The sequence below is a fragment of the Mytilus californianus genome, unplaced genomic scaffold (assembly GCF_021869535.1).
Source record: "Mytilus californianus isolate M0D057914Y unplaced genomic scaffold, xbMytCali1.0.p SCAF_3, whole genome shotgun sequence".
Classification (NCBI taxonomy): Eukaryota; Metazoa; Mollusca; class Bivalvia; order Mytilida; family Mytilidae; genus Mytilus; species Mytilus californianus.
In genome coordinates this window covers 63,560,780-63,577,287 of record NW_026262679.1, presented here as the reverse complement: position 1 = coordinate 63,577,287, position 16,508 = coordinate 63,560,780, and the positions used below count along the sequence as shown (strand labels likewise).

The 16,508-nt window shown below is 33.3% G+C and overlaps 3 protein-coding genes across 3 annotated transcripts in view; all 3 read left to right on the top strand.

Moving 5' to 3' along the window:
- The window catches only part of LOC127733159 (serine/threonine-protein phosphatase 6 regulatory ankyrin repeat subunit B-like), a 298,437-nt gene that overhangs the window by 83,147 nt on the left and 198,782 nt on the right, over nucleotides 1-16,508 (top strand). The window lies entirely within an intron of this gene.
- On the top strand, nucleotides 379-2,381 carry LOC127733124 (tripartite motif-containing protein 59-like). The gene has a single exon (XM_052242432.1). The coding sequence runs from the start codon at nucleotides 517-519 to the stop codon at nucleotides 2,359-2,361; it is 1,845 nt and encodes a 614-aa protein (XP_052098392.1). The 5' UTR covers nucleotides 379-516; the 3' UTR covers nucleotides 2,362-2,381.
- LOC127733123 (tripartite motif-containing protein 2-like) lies at nucleotides 2,405-5,367 on the top strand. Its single transcript, XM_052242431.1, has one exon. It carries the CDS (start codon nucleotides 2,970-2,972, stop codon nucleotides 4,935-4,937), a length of 1,968 nt encoding a protein of 655 aa, XP_052098391.1. The 5' UTR covers nucleotides 2,405-2,969; the 3' UTR covers nucleotides 4,938-5,367.

Genomic DNA, 16,508 nt, shown 5'->3' with positions numbered 1-16,508 from the left:
AGTAAAGATAAAAATCGCTGAAAATTAAATATATATCCTGCGTCATATGTTGCACTTATGGTTTTGACACATGGTTACATTCAATAAACAAGAAAGATTCACAAATGCCCAAGAGAAAACGTAATATGTAGGAAAGTCAGAAAGAAACCTTAAGCTGTTTAGAATAAAAATAATGATCTTTTATGAATTATTAATTAAAACTCATTTTACGTAGCTAGTATCCGGTAAGTTCTCAAATGCTGTTTGGTTGAATTCATTATTTCAATGAAATATTGATATTTGAATTTAAATTTCGTAGAAAATCATTATTTCAATGACATATAAATATAGAATTCAAGTTTCTAAGAAAAACAAATTACAAATCGTCCAATTCAGAAAGCATGTTCAATTACCTAAATGAATTAGAGAGACGTCATGTAGTGTTTCCAAAGAGGGTATATATGCATGACAAAAACGGTATTTCGCTATTTTTTAGTCATTTGGTGTCATTTTAAATTACATCTCACTTGTTGAGACATGGCGTTGTCCCGATTTTCAAGAAGTTTTGCCGATCTTAGCTGTTCGATATGTATATACGATTTTGATGACCCTCGACTTCTTCCATGTTTTCATACTTTCTGTAGACGTTGTATTGATGGCGTTATTGCAGCTGAGTATAAAGATGGGAATTTAAAATGTCCTTTATGTCAGGAAACGACCAAAGTCCCAAGAAACGGCTCCAAAGGATTTCCCATCAATACATTCTTAGAAAAGGATTTTAGACTTAGAGATATACAATGCGACGTTTGCGACGAAAGAGAGTATGCTGTGTCTAAATGCCGTGAATGTGATCAAAACTTCTGCCGCAAGTGTATAGATATACATGAAAAAATGCAAGGTTCCTCTTCACATATCGTCCATCCAATCCAGTCAATATCAAAACCTCGTTTACCGTCCTGCAGGCAACATGCTAATGAAAAATTGGAATATTTTTGCGATTCTTGTAATGTAGTCTTATGTGAAGTTTGTATCAAGTATGGTCACAAATCTCATTCAATCCAGGACGTTTCTTCCGTAGCCGACATGTATAGGGATAACATCAATACATATCAACAAAAATTGCGAGAATTGCCTGATTCAAACAATTATAAAATACAGGTTGCTAGACAACAAAAGAAACTAGATCGTGATGAAAATGACGTAATGGACGCAATAAATGAACAAACAGAAAAGTTTAAACGTGTAGTTGATGATGTCCACAACGATTTTGTCCGTCAGCTTTTAGAAGCTCTCTCTGACTATAAGAATGAAATCAAAGATAACACAGGTGTTGTTAATAAAAAATGTGCAGCGGTTAATCACTTAAACCAATTTGCCAAGCTTTTCATAAAAAATGCCAATCACTGTGATGTCATCAAGTATGGGCCTTTCTTAAAAGAAAAGTTATACAATTCAGAGTACGGTAATACTGGTCTACTTAATTTAAAGAAGATTGAATTTATACCGAAGGATGTATCACTAAATGATGTTAAGAGGCTCTTCGGATTCTTTAATCCCGCAAAGTACGATGTTTCATTCACTGGTGGTGTTAATATCGTTCAGTCTTTCCACAGCTCTCTAGAAGACTGCACTATAACATCTTTGGAATTCATGCCAGACACCAGCTTGTGGATTTGTATGGGCAACAATGGTGTCTTAGAACGATACAGCTATAATGGCCAGAAGAAGGCGCAAATTCGATTGGAACACAGAATAGACGCAATTGCGTCAGACAGTCATGGGATCCTCTATGTAACATGCAATGCGGAAAAGAAAATAATAATGTTTAACAAGAAAAAATCAAACAAAAGAGAACATTTTATTGACACAGAAATGTGTGTTAGAGGAATATCAATAGATAAGAACGACCATATTGTTGTAGGTTTGACAGAACGTGATGTGTTTTTTGACTCCACCTATCCTCAGGTATGTTCTGTGACGCTTATTTCACGAGAGAAAACCGTAAACAAGTTACACGGTGACGATGTTGTGCAGTATCCAGCTCGTGTAGCTGTCAATCATACTGGTGCTATTGCTGTATCAGATTGGATAGGTCTGTGTGTCAAAATTTTCAAGAAAAATAAAACAGTTGGCTTTTTTGATGGAAAAAGAAATGGTTTCCGACATTTTCTTCCCAGAGGAATTTGTTCAACCAACGATGGAAGTTTTATAACTGTTGATACCTCTTCTAATTGCCTTCACTGGATAACCGAAGATGGCAACCTTCAAAGAACCGTAGAAAGTAAAGGTAAAATGGGTGAACCGTACAGCGTCACGGTTGACAACCATGACGGGATATGGATAGGCACTAAAGATGGAAGAATTGTACAGTTGTGTATTTGATAAACTTGAACACATAAAAAAGAATAAAAATCATTAGAGGAAAAAATCATAGTAATGATTAAAATAGTGCACCCTTTTAACTGCTTTAATTACTTATCGATAGTGTTTTAAATAACATATCCGTTATTACATCTATTCATTAAGTACTTGTTTGTTGTGCGATGCAGTTTTAATAGAATCATTTTACAATAAACTTCAAAAAGCTTCAGTAGAATAACTTAAAACAAAAAAACAAGCAAAGACATGTTGTTAGTAACAATATGTTTTGTTGTCATACGGGTTGCAAAACCACTTTGAAGTCCATTACTTTTAATTGAGGATGAACGATGAATATGAATATTCCATACGAGAGCGATAATATTCCCCATTTAATATTGATTAAATCCTCGTAACGAAAGAAGATAAATACTATTGGGTTATTAATATTGATGTAGTATGTTAACTTAAAGTTGATTTTATGAATGACAAAGGCGTTTTAATTGGGTCAAATGCCAAGTATATATTTTCCGGAGATAGTTTTTTGTTCGTTATTCATGTTGACAAGTCTCTAGTGATATCAGATGCACAATTGAATAATTTTTTATTACGTTAAAACTGCATGTGGTAACATGGATTCATTAACTTTAAACAGTATGAAATTCATAGGAAAACTGAAAGCAGGTGTGAATAAGCGACGGACGAGGATGAGTTACTTTTGTACGCTGTGTAAAAGGGACTTCAAGGATCCTCGACTCCTCAACTGTTACCATTCTTTCTGTAGATTTTGTTTAGATGAGTATCTGATGGTCAACTATGAGGATGGAAACTTCCCATGTCCACTTTGTAAAGAGATGAACATTGTTCCTGTCAATGGAGGTAGAGGTTTACCGAAAAACCAATACATAAAGATCAGTGACAGTAGCTGTCCAACAAACTGTGACCTTTGCGAACATAGAATAAAAGCAGATTCGGTATGCAGAGATTGCAATAAAAATTTGTGTAAATCTTGTCTTATAAACCATATAAGTATGCAAGGATCTAGATATCATAATGTCATAAGTCTAGGGAACGGACGAGAACAGATAAGGACATGTTCTATACACACAAAGGAAGAACTTTTATACTATTGTGATACATGCGAGAAACCTATTTGTAACTCGTGTAACACAACGGAACACAAAACTCATCGCAGTAAAGATATTGCAAGTATGGCTACCATTTTGAGAGAGCAACTTGGAACATCGCTGAAAAGGGTCACATCGAATACGGATGCGACTGACTTTCAAAATAAAGTTGCTGAACAGAAACGAAAAATCAAAGCGTATCAAGAAGATGTTATCGCCATGATTGATGAACGGACGAAAGAATTACATAGACTAATTAATGAGATACGCGGCGAATTTGTAAGGAAAGTTGTTAACGAAAATGAAGAAAACATGAAACAACTAGAAGATAATATGAACACTCTGAACACGAATGTAGCTGCAATTGAAGAACTTCTAAAGTTGGGAAATATATTTTTACAACACGCCTACAATATAGATATTGTAGTCCATACACCGAAACTTCAGAGACAATTTGAGAAATTACAGAGAATGGACGTTCAAATTTCGGAAATTAAGCTTAAAAACTTTTATCCATCGCAAACTGGCATTACAGATTTTGAAATAGAGAAAATATTTGGAATATTTGATAAATTGAATAAAAGACCAAAACACATTCAATCCATTTCCAGGCTTTCAGAATTTCGTCGTTCCTACTCCGACGAAGATCACCGAATTAATTCAATTCGCTCACGTCGTTCATTTGATGTGTCATCTTCTACACGCAGTAAAAAAGCATTCTGGTGTTCAGAAGGTACAGTTACTGGCCTGACATTACTACGAGACGGGTCTGTTTGTGTTTGTCTCGGAGGTGAAGGTATTCTTGAAACCTTTACCACAACCGGTCTTCGAATTGGACACCAGAACTTCCATCATCCAATTGACGATTTAGTTGCAGCCAGAAATGGATCTCTTTATATTAGTTCAAACTCAGAGAAAAGAATATTCAAACTTGTAAAAGAAATTAAGGAGACATTTGCTGAGACACGTTCTTGTGTACGGGGACTTGCAATTGATTTCGACGAGAATTTGATAACTGGAATGACAGAAAAAGGTACTTTCTTCGACAGGCACCAAGTTGGATATGTCACTGAAATATCAAAGACACATAAGATTAAGAGAGTAGTTAAAGACAGCAAAATCAGGTATCCAGCTAGAATTGCGATTGGTCAAGATCGACGCATTGTCGTTTCTGATTGGATACAACTTTCTGTCTTTATCTGTAATGGGGACAGAATTATTGGAAATTATTCTGGTAATGTTGACTCAGAAAAGGAATTCATACCACGTGGAGTTTGTTGTTTTGAAAATGGTGACATAGTTGTTGTAGACATTTCTACAAACTGTCTTCACTGGCTTTCACCTGAAGGAAGACTTCGACGGGTTGTGTCCCTTGAGGATCAAGAGGCTTGGAGTGTAACAGCCGATCAAAATTATACTGTCTGGGTAGGCACAAACAATGGTTATGTTTTCCCGGTTGAACTACTAAGTTAATACTTTAAGGGGAAAAAATTGAACTCAATATATACATGTATTACTATAAATTTTCACTTCGTACTATGAACATCAAAATTATATATTTTGTAAAAATATTTCCTTTCTCTATTTGAACTGTACACGTATACCTAACAACAAAATTATTTTCATTTACCTGTGTTTAAAGTAATTGCAAATGGCTGATATTTTTGTTCGAGCATATTGTTTTTCTTGAATTGTAAATGGCTGATATTTTTGTTCGAACATATTGTTTTTCTTAAATTGTTTAACATTTCACAGCGGTATAACATGTTACTTTTATTATTCTTCCCTTAGCTTATTTATTTTGTATTTACATTGTATCATAGATCAAATTTATTTGTTCAGTGTATGTTCACTGGTGTTAATATGTTCTTTGAGTGAGTTAATAAAGCCATTTCAGTTGATATTTTATAGTGTGTCTTTCTATGTTGTGATGTTACACTATTGTTTCAGATAAGGGTGAAGGTTTGGTACCATTAAAACGTGTAAACCCGCTGCAATTGTTTGCACCTGTCCTAAGTCAGGAATCTGATGTTCAGTAGTTGTCGTTTGTTGATGTGGTTCATAAGTGTTTCTCGTTTCTCGTTTTTTATATAGATTAGACCGTTGGTTTTACACTAGTAATTTTTGGGGCTCTTTATAGCTTGTTGTTCGGTGTGAGCCAAGGCTCCGTGTTGAATTCCGTACTTTGACCTATAATGGTTTACTTTTATAAATTTTGACTTGGATGGAGAGTTGTCTCATTGACACTCATACCACATCTTCTTATATCTATGATATGTAAAAGCTTTTTGATTCATTCAGACACTTTTTTCATAAGCCTTTTTCCTTGTTAATAAACTTTATCAACTTTGTCATTTGTCGTTGAAATGAATTTTAGAAGGATGAAAATTGTTCTTGCTCTTTGTCGCTATAGCATCAGTATATCCATAGCGAGAACATGAGAAAACCACACGTTACCTTTAAAAAAACAGAGTTCTCTTTATTTCTACAAATGATCAGCAATTAATATTATTGAATCGGAATTCTTTATGTAATCACTAAAAAATAACCCGAGCTCAAGAGGGTTAATGAAGAAGTTGAAAATTTACTTCTAAAGAACTAAACAGTTAAACATCTGAGTTGTAAAACTCTATGTTGGAATTGCCGGAATGTTTTTCTTACTGGGTGTTAGTATGATTCAACAGATTTGTAAAGGAGAGACTCGCATTGCAGATCAACATCTTCATTACATTAATATTATTTAAATGAAAAAAGGGCTATTAAAATTTTGTAATTATGGTACGCCTGCCCAACATCCCTTTGAATGGATAGAAAACCCGTATAATCTATCACGGTCTTGATAAACGCCGATGATGGTTTTTAATTTTGAATAATTCATGATCAAACCAGTGAAATTTGGAAACATAAGCAAACGTCTAAGGCCTTTTTCAACAACCAGCCTCCTTATTACATTAACTATGATATCTTAGGACTCTGCTTTATTCATAAATATCTATTGAAAGTGTCCTTAATAATTGTGGCGAATGCTAATCATCACGACATTATAGCTAGTGTCATTTGCGAAGTAATTATTTGGTCCTTGTTTGATGCATATTTGTATTATTTGTGTGTATTGCTTTTGTCCATATGGACAGAACACTGTACTGGCCATTGCTTTTCTTTTTTCGACTGTTTCGCACTTGATCACACCGTGGCATATTATGCTAAGGGTTTTGCTAACTGTTGAAAACCGTGCTATCTGCATTTTCTCACATCTTCTTTTTACCTCACCTGGCCCTATGGGTCAAGTGAGCTTTTCTCATCACTTGGCGTCCGTCGTCCGTCGTCGTCGTCGTCCGTCGTCGTCCGTTAACTTTTACAAAAATCTTCTCCTCTGAAACTACTGGGCCAAGTTTAGTTTAATTAAACTTAGCCACAATCATGATTGGGGTATCTAGTTTAAAGAATGTGTCCGACGACCCCGCCTATCAACCAACATAGCCGCCATGGCTAAAAATAAAACATAGGGGTAAAATGCAGTTTTTTGCTTATATCTCTAAAAATAAAGCATTTAGAGTAAATCTGACAGGGGTAATAATATTCATCAGGTTATGATCTATCTGCCCTGAAATTTTCAGACGAATCAGACAACCCGTTGTTGGGTTGCTGCCCCTGAATTAGTAATTTTAAGGAAATTTTGCAGTTTTTGGTTATTAACTTGAATATTATTATAGATAGAGATAAACTGTAAACAGCAATAATGTTCAGCAAAGTAAGATCTACAAATAAATCAACATGACCAAAATTGTCAATTGACCCCTTAAGGAGTTATTGCCCTTTTAGTCAATTTTTAACAATTTTTCGTAAATTTTTGTAATCTTTTACAAAAATCTTCTAATCTGAAACTACATAGACAAATTCAACCAAACTTGGCCACAGTCATCATTAGGGTATCTAGTTGAAAAAATGTGTCCGATGACCCCGCCTGCCAATCAACATGACCGACATGGTTAAAAATAGAACATAGGGGTAAAATGCAGTTTTTGGTTTATATCTCTGAAACTAAAGTATTTAAAGTAGGGATGTCAACGAGTACTCGAGTATTCGAGTATCGCTCGGTAGTACTGAGTATCGAATACCAAAACGATACTCGACTAATCGGTTTCCTGTTAGAATGTTGCTGTCTTCTTTATATAAAATTGATCTTCTTGAGAACTTCTTTCGGAAAATTAAATAGGCATCACTGAATAATCATACTAGTAAATAAATATATTTGTTTCGAATGCTTGCGCTTAATTATCATTTCCGTCTACATTTGTTGCATACAGACTAATAATCGTCAAAAACAGGAAAGGGTCAATAAATATGACATTTCCGAGATAACGTTTTCAGACATAAAACTTATAACGTAGATAGAATCTGCTTCTGAAATGACGCATTCTCACTATCTCTTCGTTGTAGATGTTGATATAATGTGAGATATGGGGTAAATATCCAAGAAATGACCAACCCGCCACCCACAAAATTCACAAGATAATAGAGGGTTCTGTAAATTTTAACTGAATAAACTGGCTATCATAATGTATGAAAAGCTTTAACCCCCCCCCCCCCCCCCCCCCCCCGTTTCCTCATAAATAATGGTTTACTTTAGAAGTTAATACAATAATTTACAAAATAAGACGATGTGGTATGATTGGCAATGAGACAACTTGTCACCAGAGACCAAACGGACGTGCATGGTGGAAAGCAACTATCAGTACTGTATGGCCTTTATTATGTTTATCAATGAGCTAAACCCATATCGTATAGGTAAACGGACAAAAGGTCACAGGATAAAAAGTGAGCGGAAAAAAGTCACAAGAAAATAAGTAACAGTAAAAAAATATATGATTGAGTAAAATTAATAATAAGAAGTACGTTGGAATGCACTTGAAAAAAGTCACAATGAACGTGTATGAAATAAAAAATTAAAATGGAGTTTTTTAATGCATAGAAAAAAGTCATAATAAACTTGGTTTAATATTGGCCCCGTAATTTAATTAATAGCAGAATGCTTTTGTAAAGTTTACAGAAATTACCAATAAATTCATTGAAATTGTAGAAAATGACTTTATAAGGACAATAACTCCAACAAGATGTCAATTGACAATCCATTTAGTTCTTCTCTAAAAGAAGACAGTTGTATGCATTTCACATACTGTCCTATGTTAAACTATGTCCCTCTCTAGCGGCCATCTTGGATGATGCATCGGCTTCACAGTAACAACACTCGGTCAGCACCTCATGAGAAACATTCATGCCATGTTTGGTTTCATTCCATTCAGTGGTTCTCTAAAAGAAGACATTTGTATGTATTGTCCATATGGTCCTATGTTAAACGAAGTCCCCCGCTGGCGGTCATCTTGAATGATGGATCAGCTACAAAGTAACAACACTTGGTCAGCACCGCATAAGGAATATTCATGCAATGTTTGGTTTCATTCCATTCAGTGGTTCTCTAGAAGAAGTTCAAAATGTAAAAAGTTAACGAACGACGGACAACGGACGACGGAATGACAAATCAGCTACAAAGTAACAACACTTGGTCAGCGCCTCAAAAGAAACATTCAGACCATGTTTGGTTTCAATCCATTAAGCGGTTTTCTAGAAGAAGACATTTGTATATATTTCCCATAGAGTCCTTTGTTAAACTAAGTCCCCCGTTGGCAGTCGTCTTGGTTGATGGATTTGCTACAAAGTAACAACACTTGGTCAGCACCTCATAAGGAATATTCATGCAATGTTTGGTTTCATTCCATTCAGTGGTTCTCTAGAAGAAGTTCAAAATGTAAAAAGTTAACGAACGACGGACAACGGACGACGGAATGACAAATCAGCTACAAAGTAACAACACTTGGTCAGCGCCTCAAAAGAAACATTCAGACCATGTTTGGTTTCAATCAATTAAGCGGTTTTCTAGAAGAAGACATTTGTATATATTTCCCATAGGGTCCTTTGTTAAACCAAGTCCCCCGTTGGCAGTCGTCTTGGTTGATGGATTTGCTACAAAGTAACAACACTTGGTCAGCACCTCATAAGGAACATTCATGCCATGTTTGGTTTCATTCCATTCAGTGGTTCTCTAGAAGAAGTTCAAAATGTTAAAAGTTAACGACGACGACGGACGACGGACGCCAAGTGATGAGAAATTATTTTCAAAGCTCACCTGGCCCTTCGGGACAGGTGAGCTAAAAAGGACACTCTCCAACATTGTAGACGAGAATAGAATTCATGACAAAAATCTCGGTTTTGCTGATCTTGTAATGCTGATCATTTAGTCTGTATAGTTTCGCTCTATCTTCTTTAGCTTTTGCTCAAAACACAAAATAGGGTAAAAAAAAAACCATTTAAGGGCAAAAATTAACTCGTCAAGAGTGACAGTCTTCTAACTATATCGGCAAAACTTGACTTGTTAGTAGATCTTGCCTTGTTGATCATTTTTGTGATTTAAAGTGTCTATCTATATATCATAATTTTTATCATGTAAGACAAAAGGCCAAAAAAATGGTGAAAAATCGTCATTAAAGGGTAATAACTCTAATAAGGAGTCGTCTGAAAATTTTCGCCATATTGTCTTAAATGTAGATCTTGTCTTGTTGATCATTTTTACTTATTTAAGTTTCTATCTATCTATTATAATTGTTAAAATATCAGGCAAAAACGCAAAAAATTGGTAAAAATTGTCATCAAAGGGCAATAACTTTAATAAGGAATCGACTGACGATTTCAAACATGCAGACTTGTTTGTAGAACTTATCTTGCTAATCACTTTTGCTATTTAAAGTTTCTCTCTAACTCTTATAGTTTTCAAGATAATAGGCAAAAATGAAAGAAAAAAAAATGGTAAAATTTGTCATTTAAGGGCAATAACTCCAATAAGAAGTTATCTGACACTTTTGAAATATATGAACAATTGGTATAGAGCTCAACATTTTGAATATTTATTCTCTTGTCAGATTTTCTCTATTTATAACGGTTTTCAAAATAATAGACAAAACTTGTATTTTACCCCATGTTCTATTTTAAGCCATGTCGGCCATCTTGGTTAGCAGGCGGGGTTAATGAACATATTTTCTAAACTAGATACCCCAATGATGATTGTGGCTAAGTTTGGTTAAATTTGGCCCAGAAGTTTCAGAGGAGAAGATTTTTGTAAAAGTTAACAGACGACGGATGCCAAGTGAGGTAAAAAGGGAAAGGTACGGTGTCATCTTGGTTTGCCCACATTTAATTGCAGGTTTATAAAAACATAGGGTGTTTTGTTGTTTTAACAATTATAGTTTATTTCTGAATTAAAGTCATATTTTAATCTTTATTTTACCTGTAAAATTTTATACAAGATACTTAATTTTACTGTTAAATCAAGGAAAAGTTGCAAAGATATTTTATAAATTTACCAGAAAATTGTATTGAATTTGACAAATATTAAAACAAAAATACAAAAAAATGTTTATAAGTTTGACAAATTATTGACATTTTTTTTTAAATTGTTGGTACATTCCGAAACAAAATATGTAAAAAGTAAATAAATGAAACTTGACAATAAATAAGTGTCATTTAAAATTCTTTTTATTTATTCACTGTATTTATTTTTTTTGATTTGAATAAATACTTTGTTCTGAAACTTACATCCAAGCTGTTAATAATTTCACACACAGAAGTAGCACCATGCTGCATAAACAAAGAAGCTTGCCCATTGCCAGAGTGCCATAACTGAACATGCTAAATCAGCAATAGAAAATGACAAAAAAAAAGGAAATGTGGACACTGTAAATTAGCTGGACATTGTAAATAAAAAAATAGGAAAAGTACATGCCCAGCACTGCCTCAACAATAAATTATGAGGATTGTTAGATATATATAATTATTTCAAATCCTTTACTTCATTATTTTTTAAAAGAGATATGTTGACAGGGTATCATTTCTTTTTGTTAATTGTTTAACCTAGATATATCTTTTATACATATATATATAAATAAGTCTAAATTGAAAACAACGTTCAAACGTATGATTGCTTTGGATAAAAACCGCAATTTTTATACGTGTGCATGCAAAACAAATTTCTTGGTAGAGGGGTCTAAATACAGCACAAACAACATTTTCCAAAAGAACAAAAAAGTTAAAAAGTATATTTTAACAAAACGCATTTGACAAACAGGTCTCAAACCCTGATGACTGCCATTGGCGATTGCCAAATAAACGGATCACAAGATGTAACAAAAAGGATCTTTATTATTAATTCAATACCAAACAGAAAACAATAAACTTGCGATTTTATTTCAATTAGACAGATGTAATAACAAACACAGCTGTTGTATTATGTGTTTTTTTTTTAATTTTTCACCAAATACCAGAAACAAGGGCAAAATTGTTATTTTTCACTATTGAGATAAAACATTTGTAGCAAAAGGCTATTTCTTATAAAACTCGACCGTATTACTCTTAAAATTTGCAGTAATGTTTCTCTTACAAATAGGTACTTATTGAAAATAAATCTCATTTTGCACCATGGACCTCATTTGGACCCAAAATTTCATGTTTGGTCACATATAGTGCCCCTTATTACTTGATTTTTACCATAGTGCTTAATTTATTTCCTTATGCAATGCATGTATAAATTTGATTCATAAATAATATAAATTATGTCTGCAATAAAAGACAATTTTATCATATATTGGTGTATTTATATTATAATTGTTTTGTTATTAGTTGTATGTCAAATGAATCACTTGAATTGATATTAAATTATTGAGAAACAAATGTTCGATTTATCTATCATTTATCTATAGAAATATAAACTACAAAATGAAAAATACCTGAATGAAAACACAGATAAACTATAAACCTATTAAGTTGGAACAGACTATACAATTGTATGCTCATTAAACCTTTTGTCTTTTTTGTTTTCTTTACTAATAGATAATTGGTATAATTAAATGTGGGCAAACCAGGAGTAAACCAAAGGTACCACAAGAAGCCATCAATTAATTTCAACAGACTCTATCAATAATTGTTGTAATTACTTAACTATTATTAATGGGTATGATTTGTTTGTCTAACACTAAATTGAAGGATTCTCATGTTATTGGTAAAAACACAGCTATAGCAAAAAAAAATTCAAAATAACATATGGTTAAGCCATATAATAGAATTTCTAAATTTGACTCCAATTAAAGTAAAACGTTGACATGTCTACTTCACATCTCCTTCAAATATTTGTTTTGTATGAAATAACTATATTATACTCCAGTATGAAAACAATTGTATGTCCTTTGTGCTCTTATTAAACTCCTTTGTGGTCCTTTGTACATAAAGGAGGAGGGTCCTTTGCGGTTTTTAAAGAGACCGTATTTATATGTGACCTTATAACCATTTTCATACAAAACATATAATGTTACTTTTTTTCCTATAAACATGTATATGTGTAGACCTTTTGACAATTTACATACAAAATATATACTGTGACTTTTTATCCTGTGACTTTTTTCCTGTGACTTTTTCCCTGTGACTTTTTTCCGTGAATTTTTTTCCTACATGCATCGTATAGTAAGCTCTTAGGATAGAATTGAGAATGGAAACGGGAAAGAGACAACAACCCGACCAAAGAGCAGAAAAAAGCCCAAGGCCACCAATGGCTCTTCAACGCAGCGAGAAAATACCGCACCCGGAGGCGGGTTTCAGCTGGCCCCTACACAATAATGTATACTAGTTCAGCAAAAAGGACACCACACCAAACTCCAAAACATATAAAAAAATGAACCAAAATTTAAAAAACACTCAAGACTAACAAAGGCTAGAGGTTCCCGACTTGGGACAGGCGCAAACATGCAGCGGGGTTAAACATGTTTTGTGAGATCTCATGTTAAGTTTTGAAACAATTAAAACGAAAAAAATAACGAACTGGTTTGTGCTAAAACAATAACAACAAGAAAATAAATATTTCAGACAGCAACAAACGAGAACCACATAATTACAAGTAATTTGTATATATGAGAAATATAAACCATGTTGCGGAGTGTTCAAACCTATCTTAATCCCACTGAACCTGGGGCATAACAGCACAACACAAGGCCAAACTGTTGAAATTAGTAGGAAAAGGCTTCTTTGTCAGATGGGCACAAAACTTAAAAAAAAAACTCTACAGAAGACAAAAGATCTAAAATACCGATCTGAAGATAAATTATCTACCAATACACATCCAACATACATATAAAAATAAGGTGATGAAGTGGATGTAATCATGCAATTAAAGGCAACCGTACAGCATTCAACAATGAGAAAAACCCATACTGTATAATAGTCGGCTATAAAAGGCCCCAACATTAAAAATATGAAACACTTCAATTAAGAAAACTAACGGCCTAATTTATAACAAAACAATTTACGAAAAACAAATATGACAGACATGAACCAACAACTGTCACAGTTCACTTAACTCGAGGAAATGTGCTGTTATCCTCAATTAATGTATACTGTTCAATTCAATAATTATGAACTGTCAATGGATGTTTGAAATTAAATAGTATGCCTGACAGACATTCCGAATTCTCGAGGTACCAGTTTAATAAAAAAAAAACCAAAAAAACCGTAAGACAACGACTATTTGGCCAATTATATGTGAAATATTTGAATTAAAATTTCAATTACATTTCTATCAGTTTTATGCTCAATTCATCTTGAATAAGAATATCTATTTTTATTTATTTGTATTTTTCATTTACTAATTTGGGTAAAACATCTCGCGCCGTTTCAATGTTTTAACTGGGACTGATACATTAATTCAGTAGTCCGAGGTTTCAACAAAGATCGAACAGGAACTCCGGCCTTCAATTAATTTTACCATGGAAGTATTATATTGACAATATACAAGTGTGGACACAGATCAGTGTGGATAGTATGTTTGGATGTTTGACAGTGTTTTCTGACAAAGGGAGTTCTCTGGTTTTTCCCAAGGGTTCCATATTATTAACTGTGTTGCACAATGACAGCCAACCTGACCATAAGGAGTATTGTTTATTTAATATTTAGTTTTTTATGTTCAAGACTGTCATGGAAGAGACACTTACTGCATTGCCTACCAAATTATTATGATAGAATATGTTCCACATCTTTGATTTTGGATACATTTTGTAGATAGGAGAGGAACACATATTAGTTTCAATTATCATGATGTAATTTTTTTATATGGGAGATGGTATCTGAGAACATGTATTTGCGTACTATTTGTATGGTTCTATTTATGTTACTTTGAGGTGGATCTTCCCAGTTTCACAAGTAAAAAAGTTCGTTTAAATGTCGAAATTGTTTCTCAGATTAGAAGACATTTAATGGTTTTAAGTAATGGCAATGTCTGACATAATGCTTGGGGCTAGATGAGCAAGAAAGTAAACTTCTGTGTTATTTTTTTTAATTAATTCTTCAAAAATATCTTCTCCAAAGCCTGGTGAAAGCAAAAAAAGTTTTGACCAGTATGAAAATAATATCAACCTTAACTTTGTGAGCATGCTTCAGACTCATAACTGCTACAGAAGTCATCTGACAAAATTTCTAGTGGATATGAACATCTACTTAATATGTCTAAATATCTAAAAAGTTATAGTATTCAAAATGAAAAAGGTGTTGCAAAAATATTCTTGTTTTCAATTTTTTTTTATATATATAGATACAAATATAAGTGATACCAGTACAGTAAGGCAGTATTGTGGTATGAAAGTGCAGTAAAACATTTACTGTTAATTCACACAAATTAAGAAATAAACGAATAAATGATAAATGTTGAACAATGAAATATAATTTTAGAAATCAATTAGGCCAGATAGGCCTTATGAATTTTGTTCTTTTTTTGTTATCATACTGAATGACCATTTACACTCAGGACTGAGTCGTCAGAAGGTAGTACAGATGTATAAAAAAAGTGTAACAAAACCACAGAGCATCATATTGCTAGTAGCACGAGAAGCATTGTTTGGTAAATTTGTGCTTATTTTTTAACTTGGCTTCTGGACAAAAAATGTTTGGTTCAAATCTAAATAAAATGCTTTAATCTCCCCATTACTACTTACATTGTACACAGAATGGATACTTCTTTGACAATTCCTTGTGCAGATGAGAGTTGTCTGTCAAATCTTTATTTCACAAAGAATGAAATGCATAACAATGAACTGAGCTCAAAGCAAAGCACTTTAAAAACACACTTAGACAAAGAGCTCAATCCAGTGAAATACTTTGTACTACAGGTCCTTCATAAACATCCATCCGCCATAACCACATCTCACAAACATTCCATACCACATGGTTGGATCAGAAGTCCTGAAAAAGACATGAATTTTTTTTATCATATTTTCAGTATATACATACACCGGTTAAAACTTTCACAAATTTGTGGTATAATCAATCGGTATCTAGCAAGTAACAATCGCTTCATGCGCAAATTGATATTGGTTGAGTGCCCCTCTGTCAGAAATAAGAACATACCTCCACCTAATCTTAGTTAACAGTTGAAGAAACATTCAAAACTATAAAATGTTATTAGACTTCGTCAGTGTCTATTTACCATCACCACTGAATCAATAATATATGTATACATATATAAGACTAAAATTGACTCCGGCCTTTACTCAAACTTCATTCTTCAAGTCGATGTTCAAATCTTACTTCATAATAAAATAAGATTTCAAATCTACAACCAATGAAATACCCCTCTAATAGACTAGCCGCAAATAAGTCACAGTTTTCTAAAATGGTAGGTGGAACCTAAAACTCTAAAAAAATTTAAACAAAATATTTCAAATCTTGCAAATACATGTAATAATTGCTCTATATGTCTTTCAGTTACATCCAGTTTGTTGGGTTGATGTCTGATTGTTGTACATGTAATATATTGACGTGGGATTTGTTATTATAAATAACAACTATTCCCTTAAATTAAAAAAAATGGATGTAAGAAATTATAGGCAACCATACCACCTTCAAAATTGGGAAAACCCCAGAATGTATATTTGGCTGTCAAAGAGCCCAACATGTTTC

Excerpts from the sequence above, each read along its gene's own strand:
- LOC127733123 (XM_052242431.1), top strand. The coding sequence starts at position 2,970 with ATGGATTCATTAACTTTAAACAGTATGAAATTCATAGGAAAACTGAAA.
- LOC127733124 (XM_052242432.1), top strand. The coding sequence starts at position 517 with ATGGCGTTGTCCCGATTTTCAAGAAGTTTTGCCGATCTTAGCTGTTCG.